This window comes from Lacerta agilis, chromosome 16, assembly GCF_009819535.1.
Source record: "Lacerta agilis isolate rLacAgi1 chromosome 16, rLacAgi1.pri, whole genome shotgun sequence".
Taxonomy (NCBI): domain Eukaryota; kingdom Metazoa; phylum Chordata; class Lepidosauria; order Squamata; family Lacertidae; genus Lacerta; species Lacerta agilis.
Genome location: NC_046327.1, coordinates 33,837,011 through 33,855,590, shown reverse-complemented (window position 1 = coordinate 33,855,590; position 18,580 = coordinate 33,837,011). Strand labels below are relative to the sequence as shown.

The following is an 18,580-nucleotide window of genomic DNA, read 5'->3' as shown; positions in this document are numbered from 1 at the left end:
GCTGTATGTCTCTGTTGTCACTTGATATCTTCCCACATGTTCACATCAAGAGCACTCCATGATCTGCTGCCTGTTGCACTCTCTGGACTGGTGAGGTGCTCAGTTTCTCAGGTCAAGGGGAAGACACACCTGAGGGTCAAGGCTGTGGGTTTATGGGCTCTGGTTCTGTGGGATCCAGCCCTGGAGCTTCCTGTCTGCCAGCCTCAGGTTCAGTGGGCTCAGTATCATGCTCAAAGCCAGGAACCTAGTCTACCACCTCAGCCACTAGCCCTGTTGCCTCTTTGGTATATTGGTCATTGACTCTGGGAATGTGACAGGTAGCATTGCTGTGGGGATGGGGAGAAGAGTGCCGTTCTACTGTTCTCCCTCCATCCTCCTTTTTCATTTACTAATGCATGTTGCTGCAAAGAAGTCGTGTGATGGAAGTAGCAGGGAGCCACCAGAACACTCAAAACATAAATTCACAATGAAGTGGCCGGCAGATAGGAGCTGTGTTGTGGGTTCTAACATCACACACACAAAGTACTGTACCCAGCTAGAGCCGACAACACTTCTGCAGAGGCATGTTTTGCACACAGTAGCAATTAATGGTACATTTGAAGGAACTCTTACAAGTACAACATACGACATCCCTGAGGGACAACATGTGGGCTGTGCATAGCAAATGAGAAGGCAATGTACATGTTTTAGGAAGAACATAAAAATCATGTGTGCACACAAAGTTCCTTGAAATGAATGGAATGCATGAACATAGCTGCTCTAACTCAATACAAGGCCTACTGAAATCTTCTCCCTTTGTTCAATGCCCGTTGGCTATTCCCACCAATGGACCCCAGAAATTTCTAATTCCCTTTGTCTCTAGAGGGTGCACTCTCCAAAACATGATATTTTAGGACATGTATTTTAAGAGTGCTGCCATGCATCCTGTTGCCTCTATATCAAGTTTTTAATAATTGCATTGTAGCCTAGGTTGAGAGGGCCTTACAGGGATAGGAGATGGGACAATGGTTTTTAAATATATGCTGTAAATAATACAAAAGAAGCATTGCTAGCTAGCCGGGGGGGGGGGGGGCGGACCACAAATGAATACCACCTTTTCTCCCAGGACTACCTCCTCTTCCAGAGCTGGGAAGTGAATTCAGGGGTTCTTGTCTCCATCCTAACCATGCACTATCAGAGCTTAAAATGAGATTTTCAACACCAGTCATGCAGTCAAAATGAAAAAGCATGATGTAGATACAGGGTATTACTCAATAACTATCAGACTCCACACATAAGGTTAAGGCAGAGGTTTTCAACCTTTTGAGTCCACGGCTCCCTTAACTAACTACATTTTTTCTGCAGCATCCCTGTGGGGGCTCAGGAGCCCAGTTCTGTCACCCCTTTCCTGCAGAGCTGGCAGCCTCTCACCCTTTTTTGAACACCCTCCCTTGAGTGTTCCCTCAGCCTCCTCTCCTCTCCCCTCTCTTTGGGATTCCTCTAGCTGCTGCTCTAGCAGCTGTGCCCCCTGCCCCAAAGAGAGGTGCCTCCCAAAAGCTTATAGCCGGGGCTGCTGCAATAAACAGCTGTGCAAGCCTTTGGGAGGCAGAGACATGAGAGGGCCTCAGAGAAGGGAGGGGAGGAAAGAGGGACAGAGGCTGGTGTTGCCTGCGGCTCCCCTGACCATCATTCAAGGCACCCCAGGGTGCCACAGCAAAGTGGTTGAAAACCACCGGGTTAAGGAAAAGGGCATACAGAGCCAAAGAAGGATTTGATCATATGGGTAGTGAAAATCATTGGGAAGGGGGGGAAATCTATTGAACTATTGTGGCTGGTGGGAGTTGGAGAGCTACATGTTCACTATCCTTGCTCTGTATCTGTTTCTATGAGGCTGAAAGTGGAAGAGGCAGCTTTAGGGCAGCCACGCTGGTCAAGAAATTAAGGGTGGCAAACTAGGAGGGAGACAGATCTGGTGCAAGTACTCAATCGCCCAGGAAGTTCTCCTGAGCACGGCCCAGTACTCATTTGTTTAAACAGGGCTTTAACAGAAGACTTCAGCAGGTCATTCTTCATTCTAATGAAAGGTGAGGCAGCAATTTGGATTTGGTGTTGCCCAGCACATCTTGGGCCGGCCCTTAATACTGCCTACGAAGGATGTCCTGGCTTGTGTTACTTTTGTCAGCTTTGTTCCCAAGTGGTAAGAGTTCATCCTGGTGCCTGTTCACCGGTCCTGTACGTGGGGAGGAGCCATAGTCCAGGAAAAGTGTTCAGTCCTTTGTACCGCGACTTAAGTATTAGCACTGAGCTGGGCAGCCTTGAGCCTTGGCACCAGTTGCTTCTCCTTCTGCCTCTTAATCCTGGCTCTGCTCTCCGCCATCCACAGAGCGCACAGGGCATCAGCTTTCACCCACCTGCCAGTTTCCCTGGCAACATACCATCCAATCACAGGACGCGCTTCCTCAGCCTTGCTAGTTGCCAGGTGGTTTGAGGAGCAGGAGGCTGTGCCAAGCCAATGCAGTATCAGTTGCTGTTCTTATGTCGGCATCCCTTGTTTGAAAAGGAGGAGAGTAGCAGTAGAGAGGAAAGCAACTGATTACGCCTCTTTTTATCATACATACATACATACATACATATATATCTGTATTTACTTAGTTGTCAGTTTGTTTTTTGCCAAAAGCTGGCTGATGTGAAGCTGTTTGATTTCCTTATTCCTTTTTCAAGTGTTTTTCTCCACCGGCTGTTGGCTTGTGACTGACTGATGAAGAATGTCTCTGTCAGCCAGATCTGAAGGAAACAGTGTTGGGCAAATGATTCCGTTCCCCCTTTATTTCTTCTAGCACAGGAACTGGGACTGGTTCCCCTGATACTGTTTCCTTTGGACCTGGGAGTTCAAGGGAAGCAAAAACACCCACACACAAAGCTTTCACCAAGGTTAAGTTGGAACACTTCAAATTCCTATTTTTCTATAATAACCCCCCCCCCAGTCTCATCTCTCCAATTCCCTGTCTACTGCTTTGTCTCTCCCCATCCTTTCCAGCTCCACAAAACCAAACACACTGCAGTCAGAATCAGTCTTTTGATTACTCTTTCATAGCCTGGTCAGCTTGTCTCATTCCTTAGAAGCAACCTAAATTGCTGCAGCTAGACCTGTAGCCTACATTATTTTTATATTTGGGTGGTGTGATCAACTAGGTAGCCCCATTGAAATTAATGAACACAGCCAAGCTTGGTCTATGAGCTACTCTGAGTAAAACTTAGTTGAATTTCTGGTTCACAAAGAGGTTGCAACCCAGTTCACAGACCTATACGACAATTACTTGGTCATATTAAGCAAACTGCAAAATTACCACACAGCAATATAATGGTTCAGATCGAAACCTCAGTCACATAATTCCTTCACTCACTCACTGTAGGATCCCCACAGCACAAACACAGAAATCCCTGGCTCAGCTACATAAATCAGTCTGCATCACAGTTGGTATATTTGATATCGTAGAATAAAATAAATGAAATGGGAGGACCCCAATTCATCATTTAGCATAAGCCTAACCATCTTGTAACCTCTGGCCGATCCACGTTGCACCAGCCTTTTTCTATGGCCCACAGCACCCCATTTTTGCAGACCTTTGTTTCTAAACAAGTAACCCAAAGAGAATCGAAACAAAATAAAAAATAAAAAAAAATCCTTCCAGTAGCACCTTAGAGACCAACTAAGTTTGTTATTGATATGAGCTTTTGTGCACGCACACGAAAGCTCATACCAATAACAAACTTAGTTGGTCTCTAAGGTGCTACTGGAAGGATTTTTTTTAAAAAAAGTTTTATTTTGTTTCAACTATGGCAGACCAACACGGCTACCAATGAGAATCTTTAGCCTGCTTACTATGGTAAAATCCTATGCTTTTTGTGGATAAAGTAATGTTTTGCACACCCGAGTCCCTGAGTGGTGAGAAGTTTTAGGTTTGATTCCTGCGCTTCTGTGCTGTATGATCTTGTTCCCATAGACAAATAGTCTGTGCAGAAGATAGAGAACTCATAGCATTAACACTCCCAACAGATCCTGCTGTGCCATTAAGTTTCTGTGGCAGAGTAGGCGGGCACCAAACCCATAACTTTGGATTTTTGCACAAAGAACTCCAGTCTCTTTTGTTCTCTTTCCCCTTGGTGACATCCCTCCAGCCAGGCAGATTTGGTGGCAACTCATTGCCCTAGCTTATATGACAAAGTAGATGCATAACAGATGCAGCTAGGGTTATTTACTGGTACTTAGTAAAGAAGCTAGTTTGACCATTTCAGCAGCCCTCCTGTTTGTACAGGATTTCGTCCTAGTTACGATTTGGTCCTAGTTACAAACCCATTTTATCCAACCCCCAAACTTATTATTCCACTTTTCCTTCAAGAAGCTCAGGACAGTGTGCTTGGGGACTGTGCCATCCTACGCTATCAATTGCCCTGCGAGGTAGGTTATGCAAAGAGAAAGGATGAGTAGCTGGATGCGGCTTGTCCAGGATACCCTGATCCCGTTCCCAACGCTCTGACCATTACACCACACCAACTCTCCCTTTTGTGAAAAGTGAAGGCAGCTCATAGTTGCTAGCTTCCTGCAGTCTTAGGAGAAGAGGCCTGATCCAATCCAAAGCAGGGCCTAACTCTGAGCTGTTCTACTGTTCCCTAGGAGTTTAATCCCGAGGAGTTTTACCACTTATTGGAAGCTGCTGAGGACCATGCCAAAGAGGGACACCTGGTGAAAACCGATATCCCTCGCTACATCATCAGCCAGCTGGGACTTACCCGAGATCCCTTCCCAGGTAATTCAACAAAAAAAATCACCTGCAGGAAAACAGGCAGCATTCCACGTATGTACCTGGGCCACAGTACCTACTGCGTCATGTGAACATATGTGTATGTGATTTCATGCATGTGCTAGCATGCTCATTTTGTAACCTTTGTGGCTATGTGGCAAGTGACCCATCCTGTTAGCTGTGGACTTTGGCTTTACATGGATTCCAAGAAGCACAGGCTGTTCCGTCACCCCCCCCCCCCCCCCGGTGAGGATTCTTCATACGTGAGCCAATCACATTTCCTCTACGGTTTTCAGGGTAACCTCTTCATGTGCTGGTTTATTGTTTAGGTTGATCTAGTTGTTAAGCAGGACAGAAAAACACACCGAGGGTGTGATGTCACTGATGGGAGTGGGTGTCAGGACAGCTTCTAGCCTTGACATATTTCCAGTATTTTAACAGAGGTGAAACTCATCCAGGATTCCTTGGGGACAGAGCATCCCCTAAGACAGGATAGATCATGGATAGACTGCGTCCCATTGGACAATTCCTTAGCTTACTGCTGGGATTTTTGTGGAGAACACAGGACTAGATGGACTTCAGTCTGATACAGAAAGGCACTTTGGATGATGATAAGATACATTCTTTGGTTCCCTTATTAATACAGACCAGCGAAGCCTTTGCCACTAAGAGATCCCAAGTATTGACCCTTGCTGTGTAAATCTGGACCTAGTTCACACACACATTAGCAGCCATTTATTTGTTCATATGATCGTGTATCACAGATACATGACACCTGGGGGGAAAGACCACGTATGTGTGAATCTACATTATGACTGAAAGGATGTCTTTGTATGAACGTTTTTGAAATACTGTTCACCGCCCTGGTATCTTATTTATTAAGTTGTCAGGTTAGAAAGCGTGCTTGCTTTGGTCTCAAGGTGGTATGAACCACTGAGTCTCTTGGGCTGGCTGATCAGAAGGTCAGCAGTTCGAATCCATGTGACAGGGTGAGCCCCCGCTTTGTCCCAGCTCCTGCCAACCTAGCAGTTTGAAAGCACACCAGTGCAAGTAGATAAATAGGTACCGCTGCAGCAGGAAGGTAAAGGGTGTTTCTGTGCGCTCTGGCTTCTGTCACAGTGTTCTGTTGCACCAGAAGCGGTTTAGTCCTGCTGGCCACATGACCCAGAAAGCTGTCTGTGGACAGATGGAGGCTCCCTTGGCCTGAAAAGCAAGATCAGTGCCACACCCCATAGTCGCCTTTGAGTGGACTTAACTGTCCAGGGGTCCTTTACCTTTTACCCTTTACCTCCATCAATAAACTTCTTGATTTTGAAATCTTAAATTGGGCTGTACCAGCTAACGTTTGATGCCTTAATCTTATATGGCAGATTTCAATGGTCAGTCAGGGTGTGCTTCTTGGTTTATCTGTGTAAACTGAGGGGCAAAATGTAGTTATATACATGTGGAATTTTTTCCAACGAAAATACCCCCAACCTAACAGTTTTGCTATGGTCTCCAGGACTCCAAATCTATCTGTCTATCTGTCTGTTATATTTATATCCCTCCTCTTCTCCAACGAGCTGAAAGTGGTGTGCACACTTCTCCCCACTCCCTTCCATTTTACCCACACAACAACTCTGTGAGGTAGGTTAGGCTGGAAGTCTGTGACTGGCCCCAGGTCACCCAGTGAGCTTCTTGGCTGAGTGGGGATTTGAACCCTGGTCTCCCATGTTCTAGTCTAACACTCTAGCCATTATGCCACACTGGCTGTCCGAGCAGTGCAGGACAAGGGCATGTTTAATGCTTTCCTCTCAGGCTGGTTTCCCAGTCACATTTGGCTCTTCTTCAGTTGCTTTATCCCCATGGGGGAAAGTTGTATAGACCTCTCGCCGATTGTTTGACCCAGGGACAGGGTTGGTAGTTACTCAAGGTGAGTCTATGTGGTGTCAAAGTGCTGACACCCAGGTAAGCCAAACCAAGCTCACGTGCCAACGTTGGAGAGTCGAGTGGCCTCCAAGGCACCAGATGACAGAGGGATTGCATCTCACATTTGCAATTTGGCATAAACTATCTGTATCTGTGTGTGTTAAATGGGCATGGGCATGCATTTGTGTGAGCAGGGTAGCACAGCTGACGTCGTATTCCAGTGTCAATGGAAGTATATGCGAACCCCCATACCCGCAGGTGTTTGTGTATCTGTTCCCAAGGTGTGTGCTAAGATGCATGCAAGCTTATTCGCCTGTGATTTGTCTTAGCGAGCGCATGCTTCTGCCTCCTGATTTGTCACCTTGACACGCGTGTATCTCTCCATCGCATACATACCCCCACGCGTTGGCATGCCGCCGTGTGTGCATGTTTGTACCACAGGCATGTGCACCGGCGTATATGCATGGCTGTGTGCACATGTCTAGGTTTCACCCTTTCTGTGCTTTCATGAATGACAATGGGGTTGCTAAAGCCTTGTTCCCTTGGCTCTCCCTTTGGCTCTTTCCAAACCCTGTTCTCGTCAGATGTGCTGTATGTGGAGGAGCATGATAGCGGAGGATCCAACACACCTGAGACAGAGGAGTTCACAGAGGTCAGTACACAGGGGGCACCAACCGCACCCCAGCTCTGTGCTGTCTATCCCAACTATTCACACATAGACACAACTCTCTCTCTCTCTCTCTCTCTCTCTCTCTCTCTCTCTCTCTCCATACTGCTGCTCAATGTTTCTGCCACTACATCCACATCGCAAGCTTGATCCTGGGGAAAGAGGGAAAAGCAAGTTCCTGCAGCTACTTGGCTTCAGGCTGCCATCCCATTTGGTGGGCTGTTGTGCAGGAAAACAAACTAAAGGAAATCTGGCTACTCACTTGGGTGCATGCAACTAAAGCCCTCTATTTACCATTGGGCGTTCGGACTCTACTGGCAGCAGCTGGGAATCAGGCCAAAGCCGTGGTTCCCAGCGTGGGCACATGCCCCACGGGGGGGGGGGGGCAATTTGATTTTTAAGGGGGGCAATTCAAGAATGAGTTACTAACAGTTAATGGCCTTTTGGGCTTCCTCCATGCGAATAGGAGTTCATTTTTTGAATAATAAGAATTATATGTCACTGGGGTATGTGTCAGGATTTTAGAGATGCTTAGGTGGGGAATGGCCAAAAAAAAGGTTGGGAACCACTGGGCTAAGGCCAGAATTTGTTGCCTGAATGCAATTAATTTACACTCCTTTGTTATGTAAGTAAGCAGTCCCCACCCCCAAGCCATGAGCAGCCTCAGGATTGTGATGTTGGGGGGTGGGGGTGGGGAGGGAGGAGAGGGAGTTTTCCATTCCTACCTAAAGGCAATATTTGCAATTTTCAGGGGAAAGTCCAATGAACTCCAAAGTAGGTTTCCCAATGGATAACTTTTGGCAGGTCAGAATTTGTTAGTGGCAGAGTGACACTTCTTCCCTATTCCCATAGCTGTTCTCCCTACCCCAAATCCAAAGCCCTTCTGGGCTAATAAAGCTTTGGGACAGGGACTGGAGCGTAAACATAATAAACAGACTCATCTTCTTGCTTTAATGTTTGATCTTTTACCGTGTTTTTAATGTTCTGTTGGGAGCCGCCCACAGTGGCTGGGGAAACCCAGCCAGATGGGCAGGGTACAAACAAACAAACAAACAAATATTATCATCACTGTCAAAACAAAAGGCCACCTTTAATTAATTTATTTTTTTAAAAAACATGACCATGCACTGGGACCTCAACAGTGAAATAAATGTGCTTTAGTTGACGGCTTAAAACATTCAGATCAAGTTATGAATTTCACATGTTAGATGACTCACTGGGAGCTGGGGAAGCAGCTGACTTCCTTGCACCCTGACTTGGGTAGAGGTAGCAGCAGCGCCAAGGATGGCGACCCAAGCAGCAATTCTAGGAGTGCCCACGAAGCTACGTGCCATTGCACAAGTGCACTCCCCAACTCCTTGCGCAACAGCAGAGGATGATAGGGTGCAGTTCTTGGATTCGTGGCACACTGGTTTTGGACCAGCAATACAGTCAAACCTCGGTTCTCAAACGTCTCTGTTTTGGAACGTTTCGGCTCCCAAACGCCAAAAACCAGGAAGTAAATGCTCTGGTTTTTGAATGTTTTCCGGAAGCTGAACATCTGACGCGGGTTCTGCTTGAGTGCAGGAAGCTCCTGCAACCAATCGGAAGACACGCCTCAGTTGCTGAACATTTCGGAAGCCAAACAGGCTTCTGGAACTGATTACGCTCGACAGCCGAGGTTTGACTGTGTATCTGTGGCAGCCACGCACAGTAGTAGCATAGCAGATGTGCAAGAAAAGGGAAAGAGGCAGATAAAATGGGGGGGGGGATGAGAACCGGTGTGGTGGAAGTTGGAGAAAATGCATGAGGTTCCCCCACTTGGCTCCTCCACTCTTACGATAGAGAAAGAAAAGTCCAGCCAGGCATATTGGGGGGGGGGGGGAGAAGAGAAGGAAGGTTCACATGGGAGATCTGGGAGACAAGTGGAAGAGAGGCACAGAATGTGGATGGATGAGGTGGGAGGGAAAAGAAGCCCAGATGGTGTTGGAAGCAGCCAGGAAGAAGGCTTAGGAGGAATGTGATTAGTGGGTGAGAGGAAAAGAGAAGGCATGGGTGATTGACAAGGAGCATAGTGGGCAAATGGAAGAGAGGAGGCTTGTGTGAGAATGCCGGGAAGGGAAGCAGGTAGAAAGTACAGGGAAGGAAAATGAGCTTCTTAAAATATACGGTGTGAGGTGGCCCTAAGTCCTGCTGGGTCCAAGCCTAGGAACTGCTTTATCCACACACACCCCTGCCTTACCAGAGTCTGTCAGGGGTACAGGGATGGCATTCATGTCCCACATTTTGTCAGCAAAGGGAGGTGTTCTTAGTGCTTGCCCCACACTTAAGGAAGCCAGCCTTCTCTTCCCTCTTGGAGATCCCCCAAATCTTGAGCATGGAAGTGTCTCAGACATACGGCTAAGATTCATTGGGTGCTATTTGGGCTCTGGGGTGAAATTGGTAGAGGGTTTGGGTTTTTCCACCACTGATGTTATGTGTTGGTTCATTGAATTTGAATGGTGTATTTTACATTTGGTTTTTGATTCGTTGCGAAATAGATGCTAAAGTAGAGCTAGGTATAAAACAGCAGCACCAAAGCCTACAGGAGCATGGCTCGGTTGTTTGCCACAGACGTGGGAAACTGAGGTGATGGCCCTCCTGCCTTCATTCATCCATTCTTCTCAGAGTGTGTGCTGCATTTTTATTTGGGAAAAGAGCACATGGTGCAGTGATTTGGGGTAGCCAAAACAATTATGTCCAAACATGCTGGTAAACAGAAAATCTTAGAATCATAGAATTGTAGATTTGGAAGGGGTCACCTAGTCCAACCCCCAGCTATGCAGGAATCTTAGGTAGAGCATCCCTGACAAAATGACCATCCAACCTCTGCTTAAAAAACCGGAGTCAGAACATATAGTTCTTCCTGGTGTTATATCAGCCTCTCCTTTCTTGTCACTTGAATCCCTTGGTTTGGGTCCTACTCTCCGGGGCCGGAGAAAACAAGCTTGTTCCATCTTCCATGTCACAGCCCTTGAGATATTTGAAGATGGCTATCATATCTACTCTCAGTCTCCTCTTTTCCAGTCTAAGCATACCCAACTTCCTCAACTGTCTATCATAAGAAGCGGTATGCAGTGGAATATATGACCAGCCACTCAGATCTCAGGAAGGGAAGTAGTGTGTGTGTGGTGTGTGTGTGTGTGTGTGTGAGAGAGAGAGAGAGAGAGAGAGAGAGAGAGTCAGTCATAGAAGCTACAGAGCTTTCTGAAACAGCTGGAAAGGCAGGAAGTCCCACTGCTGGGATAGAGCCTGCCTTGGTCCAAGGATCAGAGAAGGCACTGGTGTGGTGCCTGCAGCAGCCTATCATCCACCCATTGGGGCACCTTAGGCATCTAGCATTGTGACCAGTCTGGTTGGGCAGGAAGGTGACAAGCACAACTCTTTCCTAAACTGCAGTTGACCTCAGTTAAAGCTCAACAGAGTGGGGGACCCAGAAGCAGCCCTTCTTGTGGAAGAATAAATATTCCATTCAATAGAATGAATCCAGTTGCAGGGGACACTGGCACCATCTCCAGCAAGCCCCAGGCTCCTGGGCACCCACTAAATTTTTGCTGTTGGTGCCTAGCCTCTGCCACCTGCCTCTGTGCATCCCCCAATGCGACCCCAGCACATGGAGGCTATGATCCAGTCACTCCCGCAGTGCCAGAGCTGCTCCGTCATGATGACACGACATGACATCGTCACGTCACCATGTCATTATGCTGCAACTCAGTGTGCACCAACGTTGGGGATCCGCAGTGGGGGGGGGGCAAGTCAGAGCCCCTGGCAGGGGAGATCCCTTTCTAGGTTTTGTGTCACAAAGGTTGTTAGAACAGTGTGCGTTTATTAAGAGGAAAATAGAATGCGATTGCATGCACCCCCAAAAAATTGCTATGCGGACTCCTTTTTTTAATAGGAAATAAAATTATTTATTTAGTAAAGATAAAGGGTGGGGATGGAGAAGAGGGAAAGAGATCTAGCAGGCTTCCACCTCCTTCATGCCAGGTGGAAAAGAGCCCAGCAGCAAGGACATGGTTCCCTCTTAACTCCCCACCCAGTTGATCTGCGATAGATAGGAATGAAAATAAATCTGTTGTGATTACAAAAAGGAACTGAAAACAAGTGGAATCTCTTGCCCTTCTTGTTCTACTGACTAACCTTTCATTTGTGTGACCCAGGCTTGAGGTGGGTGGCTTCTTAAATAACAGAAGACACTCCACCAGAACAACTCCTTATTATTAGGCATCTGAGTCAGTGGCTGGCTCTGCCCACAAGGTTCATCATTAAATCCATAGTGCCGTTGCATAGCCAGGGATTGCCCCGTCTTACGTTTGTGCTTTTGGCTCTGGTTTTTTTTCTATCTTCTGCATCTATAATGAAACTAAATGGGCTATGCCCGTTCAGTTTCAGAGTGGCTCTCTACCAATTTTCTGGTACCAGTGTTAACTGCGTTCACAATCTGTCATATTCCATACACAACTGCACTCCTAACCAGTGGCGTGCAGTCATTGGACTAGGATAGTCCCCTAAAAGTTCCCAGGAAATTAGAGTATTATTAAAGACTGGTGCCTCCTTCTCAAAACTTGGCAAGCTTCTGTCTGGCTTAGAGAGGAAGGTGTGATGCTCCAACGGGGTCCAAGAGCCCTTCTGCAACCTTCCCAAAGCCCACCCAGCTTTTGGAAGGAGGCAGCAGGGCTCCAGCATCCTGTCAGACGCTGGTGCCTCCTTCCCCGAAGCCCGGGAAGCTTCTGCATAGCTTGGGGAAGGAGGCGCGATGCTCAGCACACAATGTCACAACATAGCGATGTCACACTCACAACGTCACCGTTGGTCCTGCCCCGCCCCCAGTTGCCCTTGCAAGTTGCCGCCTCTCGCCCTAACTGTTCCCATACAAATAATAATAATTTCACCGTACGGCACTGCTCCTAACCTTGGTAAAGAAGGGGTCCTCAATAGGGTTGGCTTCAGTTAGCGGTGCTGAATTTCATAGGAGCTGCTTAAGCCCTCATACCCGATTTACTTACCATTACAGAGTCGTGGAACTACTCCAAAGCCAAAGAAGCCACCGGGAGAAGGAGACTTTGGAACAATTAAACTCATAAGCAACGGGGCATATGGGTGAGTGAGCTGACTCAGATCCCAAACTCCTTGGATCTGCCTGCCTGGAAGGGTCTCTCTTGCTTCTGGTTTGCTCCTTCAGCACCAAATCAGGCCTGGTTCAAATGCTTACCTGGCCCAAAGGGGCTGTTCCCAAAGTGGAGGAACAGGCTGTTTCAGCTGGTTTGAGTTGAAAGTATCACACCGTCGTTATGCTCCAATCATCCATGTTGGGGAACCCGTGTCCCATGTTTCTTTATGAGCATCATGGCGGAGGGGTGCAGGAGCTTTGATATAGGGAAGCAACTGAACCAGGCTTGGAAGTTCAGGAGGCATCCCCTGGAAAAAAAGAAGAAGAGGGAAAAATTTATGGGGAAATGCTGTTTAAAAATTTTGGATTCAAAATACAGTACTCTGAATCCACATTGCTTCCTATTGAGAGAGGGAGAGATGCTCACTTCAGTGGTGTAGCATTTTCACTCTCTCCAGAGCAAGCCTGTTTGAAGGTTTTCTTGGAATTCTCACCTGTGTAAAGTCACTATGATGCCAGGTGATGGACAGGTGGGTTGTCCCATGGATCTGCCAAACTTGGCCTCTGTGTGTGTGTCATTTGGGAATCTGGCCCACTGAACAGTTCCCTACACCATCTTACTATGATGGGAATTTACTGTTATCATTCTCCTTTCCGTGTGGCTGAAAAACCCTTTTGTTAGAGGGAATGCTTTGCATCCCAACTGCTTCCTCTGGAAAGAAAGTGGAGCATTTTTCTCTCCTCAAAGGAAGCAGGTTTACATTTACACTTGCTCCGGCATTTTTGAATGCAAACTGCTTCCTCCATCCCCCTCAGGAGCCCATCCTAGCCAGGCTCTCGGTCAGCGTATTGATGCTGACAGGGAACCTTACTTGTACAGGAACAGCAGGGAGCCCCATTTAAGCCACATCCATATTTGCCTAGAACCAGCTATCACATATGGTGTCAGTTGTGGGACACCACCAAGAAGGTCCTGTTTCCTCTTGCTACTTGCCTCACACTGAGACAGCAGAGGCACCTGGAGGGAGGGTTCTGAAGAAGGCATCAAAGAGAAGGCAGGGCGATGCGGGAGCAGGGTTTTCTTCAGGTCGCAGTCCTCAGACAGCTTCCCGATCTTTTGCCACCTTAAGGGTTTGCAACGATGTGTAATGTTGATGCAGTGGACATATGAGCAGACCTAAGCCTCACTGCCCCCTTCCAAAAGCTCTGGGTAAAAGCTAGTTTACCAGCCCATTGTTTAAAGAGGGGAGAGAGTCTAGTATTTAGAGTGTGAGGATCAAGATCCCTCAATACACCTACATTCTCTGCTGTTCTTGGAGAATATGGCTCCCAGAAGTGCTCTGTGGGTTGGGGCTGCCTCTTGCTGAGCACATCCCCTCTGCTTTCTCCTCCTCCTCCTCTCGCAGAGCTGTGTATCTGGTGCGGCACAAAGAGACCCGACAGCGCTTTGCCATGAAGAAGATCAACAAGCAAAACCTCATCCTGCGCAACCAGATCCAGCAGGCCTTTGTGGAGCGCGACATTTTGACATTTGCAGAAAACCCCTTTGTGGTCAGCATGTTCTGCTCTTTTGAGACCAAGCGCTACCTCTGCATGGTCATGGAATATGTCGAAGGTACACGGCCTCGGAACTCCTGGAGGGACTCAAGATACCCCCTGGTCTCTCAGTGTCACACAAGTCAGCTTTCAGGTTCCAGATGAAAATTAAATCCCATGTGTGAGCTTGCAGGAAGCGACCCACATCCTTTGTTGTACAAATAATATCCAGTTGTTATTATATTATTATTTATTAAATTTATCTATTAAATTAAAAACATAGCTCAGAAGCTGAGAAAAGCATCTTTCCTAGCCATCCAAACTGATCCTACCCTTCTCAATTCATTAGCACCCAAGCTCCTCAACCAGTTGTTTCATTACTTTTAGTCAGGACAGTGATGTTACTGGAAGCCCCAAGACTATCTCTTTTATTCAAGTTACAGGTAGGTAGCCGTGTTGGTCTGCCATAGTCAAAACAAAAGAAAATCCTTCCAGTAGCACCTTAAAAGGTGTTTGTAACAGAAATTTGAATGGTTCCTCAGTTACCAAGAATTAACACGTAGCACTGCTGTGTTCTTAAGGTAAAGGTAAAGGGACCCCTGACCATCAGGTCCAGTTGTGTCCGACTCTGGGGTTGCGGCGCTCATCTCGCTCTATAGGCCGAGGGAGCCGGCGTTTGTCTGCAGACAGCTTCCGGGTCATGTGGCCAGCATGACAAAGCCACTTCTGGCGAACCAGAGCAGCGCACGGAAACGCCGTTTACCTTCCCACTGGAGCGGTGCCTATTTATCTGCTTGCACTTTGACATGCTTTCAAACTGCTAGGTGGGCAGGAGCTGGGACCAAGCAACGGGAGCTCACCCCGTGGCAGGGATTCAAACCACTGACCTTCTGATCAGCAAGCCCTAGACTCTGTGGTTTAACCCACAGCGCACCTTAGAGACCAACTAAGTTTGTTCTTGGTAGGAGCTTTCGTGTGTATCTGAAGAAGTGTGCATGCACACGAAAGCTCATACCAAGAACAAACTTAGTTGGTCTCTAAGGTGCTACTGGAAGGAATTTTTTAATTTTGTATTTTCTTTTATTCAACTGTGTCTCCGGCTTCAAAGCAAGCTTGGATTGTAAGAGATGGCAGAGTCCCTGTGCGCTTGGCAGGAGCTTCCAGCATCCTGTTAGCTTTTTCAGCAAGCAAGATTGGAACGCCTGCCTTTAAACCAGTCTCAAGTCGAGGATCACCTAGGTCTTTTAGTATTAAATACAGCATGAATGTAAGGCACAGGGATCCAGCCTTATACCTGCCCTCCTACAGACTGTGCTTTTTAGCATTCCAAACGGCATGACACTGGAGGACTTCAAGCTCCGATCAAGGACAGGAACAGAGTAGCAGTCCTGCACTGCAGGAAGAGAGTGGCCTGCTAGCTGGCCTCCCTAACCACTTCACCCTTTTCCCAGCAGGCGGGGATTGTGCCACACTGCTGAAGAACATAGGGGCACTGCCTGTGGAGATGGCCCGCATGTACTTTGCCGAGACCGTCCTTGCGCTGGAGTACCTGCACAACTATGGCATCGTCCACCGTGACCTCAAGCCTGACAAGTATGAAGTGGAGAGCCAGAGCCTCTCCTGGGCTATCCTGCTCCGAAAGCAGCAGCAGCAGCAGCAGCATGCTTTGCTGACATTCCCTGGGTTCCTTTGCCAAAAGTGGGGGTGGGGGTGGGCAAGGTGTGTCTGTGATCTGAGCTCTCTTGACGGTTGCTTCTCCGGCTTTCTCCTCAGCCTGCTGATCACTTCCATGGGGCACATCAAGCTGACAGACTTCGGTCTCTCCAAGATGGGGCTGATGAGCCTCACCACCAACTTGTACGAGGGTCACATTGAGAAGGATGCCCGGGAGTTCCTGGATAAACAGGTGGGCCCCCTGATGGTGTGCGTGAGAGGGGAGCGTGGTGGGTGGGTGAGAGGGCAGAATTTGAAATTGTGTGGGAGACTAGAACAAATCTGCCCTGTGGTGCAGATCAAGGCTGAATCCAGGGGACCTCTTTCTGCTCCTCTCCGATTGTGTTTACATACAAACAACAGAAGTAGAGGACATTAATCTCAGTTAGTCATTGGCTATGGGGGTTTTCATTGCCGCCAGACCACTTGGTAAATATTTAGGGAGGTATGAGATAAGAGAGTACAAAAAACCCCTTGCCAACTGGCTGGAAGTTCTCGTCTGGTTAGCTTGTTTTTAAACCCCAGGATGGACTTTACATCAGAACTTCTTGTCAGTCAGCAGAACAAAGCCTTCTTACCAAACAAGGCCTTCTGGTATTTTAGAAGGAAGACACGAGGCAGGACATGACAAATTGTCATTGTGTATGTGAGGGGGAAAGCTGTAGACATAGGGCGCTAACCTCCATCCCAGGGGTCTGGTGGAAGCTTTTGTGACCCCCAAGACCCCCACAGGTGGTGGTGGTGGTCGAAACAAAAATTATATACCCACCTCTGAGATGATAGAGAGGTGTGAAACCTCTCCACCCAGCCCAGGATTCTGATAGGGATGCAGATCAAACCCCTTCTCAGTTGTCTCAGCTACATGTAGGGCCACCATATGTACAGATTTTCCCGGCCATTACCAGGATTTCATCCAATCTCTGTGCTGCTAGCTGAAGGACGGTGGGTGTCTTGGCAGGTGTGTGGAACCCCCGAATACATTGCTCCCGAAGTGATCCTTCGCCAAGGCTATGGGAAGCCAGTGGACTGGTGGGCTATGGGCATCATCCTGTACGAGTTCCTGGTGGGCTGTGTGCCATTCTTTGGAGACACCCCTGAGGAGCTCTTTGGTCAGGTCATCACTGGTAAGTGAAGGGCAAGTGTGTTTGGTCGCTGTGATCCAGCTGTGAGCTCAACGTTGCTACTGCTGGCCTTGGAATTTCCTCCAGGCTTGGCTAAGTTGCAAGGTGAATGGAGGGGTGAGAGGAGGGTGCTGTTTGAGTTGGTGGGGAGAAAAACCTTAGGAGGGTATCATGAAACAGAGTGAAGCATTAAGGTGAAGCTTTGGGTTCAGAGGCTCTGTTAGGAAGATGCTTGGCATACGAGCCCATTCCCCAGTAACAATTGAAGCTGTTACAATAATGTACACATTGAGCAGACGGTTCTAACCCTCCCTAATCCACCCCATCAGCTGCTCGTCCACCAAGAGCTTCTCTGTTTCTTTCTGCTTCAGATGACATCTTGTGGCCGGAAGGGGAGGAGGCCCTCCCAGCAGATGCTCAAGATCTCATCTCCTGCCTCCTGCAGACCATATCCTCTTCTCCGCCTGGGGGCAGGTAAGGACAGTTGTTCAAGGTGCAGGGCAGTTAGTTAGGTGGGCTTCAGTGCGATCCAATCCAGAAGGAGGGGAGGGAGTCTGCCCCCAGATCTCTAGATCCTCTTTCGGGGTGTTGCAACCTGGGACACCAAGTTGTTGACCAGCTGTGGCCTTGGTGGGTCTGTGTCAACATTCCCTAAGTGCTCAGGATGTTGCCCACCACCCCCCCCACCTGGCAGCAGAATCACATGTTCGAGGAAAGAGCACCTCTACCATGTCCAGTTTGATTGGTGGTGTTGTCCAGAGGGCAGCAAGACCTCGTCTTTGCGTTTTGCAGGTGGCGCCCTACGAAGTGAAACAGCATCATTTTTCAAGATCTGGACTGGAATGGGCTTCTGAGGCAGAAAGCAGATTCATCCTCACCTGGAATCGAGGAAGCACCAGCTACTTTGACAGCAAGTGTTACATTCTTCTTCTTTTTCTCTCCCCACTCCCAAATGTTTCCTTTAACAAACAAGAGTGAGGCTGCTGGCCTGCACCACTACCACTATCCGGAAACCTAATCCCAGATTGCTCATGTTATAGGGCCTTCTCCTTCCTTCTTTTCATACCAAAGAGGCGTCAGTGGGGGGTTTCCAATGCAAATCAGCTTCCGGGGAATCATTTTCACCCGGGCCTAGCTCAGTGGCAGAGTAATGCCTGCAAGCAGAAGGTCCTAAATTCAGTCACTGGCACTTCCAGCTGGTACGGAGAGAACCCCTGCCTGGAACCCTGGGAGAGCTGCTGCCAGACAGTGTAGACGTGTGGAACATTATGAACCAGTTTGCCTCTGTAGGAGGCAGTGCCCTGTGTTCCAGTGAAAGAGTCACACCACTGCAACTGCTATTGATTATTTTGTTTTAAGATGTATGTCAAACACTGTCAGGATGGCTCAGTGGCTCCCAGCTGGCTGCCGGAGAATATAAAGACAAGGAAAAGTTTCTTTACCTTCCTTTTTATTTCAGTATTACAGAGAGAGGCTATAGAACCCAGCCTCTTGGATAATGGCGTTGTCCTGAGTGAATCTCCACCCCCCCCGTCTCTCCCACTTCCTCATTCGTCATTCTCATTGTCTCCTCTACGGATGGTGCTATGTGTCTTTGAGCTCTTAGCTCCCCCTCATCTGCCACTGAGCTGTGACCTCCCTCAAACCACTGTTGTCAATCTATACTGTCTTCCTAGAATCATAGAATCATAGAGTTGGAAGAGACCACAGGGCCATCAGTCAACCC

The 18,580-nt window shown here is 48.0% G+C and overlaps 1 protein-coding gene across 1 annotated transcript in view; it reads left to right on the top strand.

The window, feature by feature from the left end:
* Positions 1-17,665, top strand: part of LOC117061180 (microtubule-associated serine/threonine-protein kinase 1-like) — an 87,113-nt gene extending 69,448 nt beyond the window's left edge. The window contains exons 10-18 of the mRNA XM_033173864.1: positions 4,655-4,787; positions 7,274-7,341; positions 12,389-12,474; positions 13,891-14,099; positions 15,475-15,613; positions 15,794-15,926; positions 16,692-16,857; positions 17,226-17,328; positions 17,647-17,665. Coding sequence (XP_033029755.1) covers positions 4,655-4,787; positions 7,274-7,341; positions 12,389-12,474; positions 13,891-14,099; positions 15,475-15,613; positions 15,794-15,926; positions 16,692-16,857; positions 17,226-17,328; positions 17,647-17,665 — 1,056 coding nt within the window. The remainder of the gene's footprint in view (positions 1-4,654; positions 4,788-7,273; positions 7,342-12,388; positions 12,475-13,890; positions 14,100-15,474; positions 15,614-15,793; positions 15,927-16,691; positions 16,858-17,225; positions 17,329-17,646) is intronic.
* The last annotated feature ends 915 nt before the right edge of the window (positions 17,666-18,580 follow it).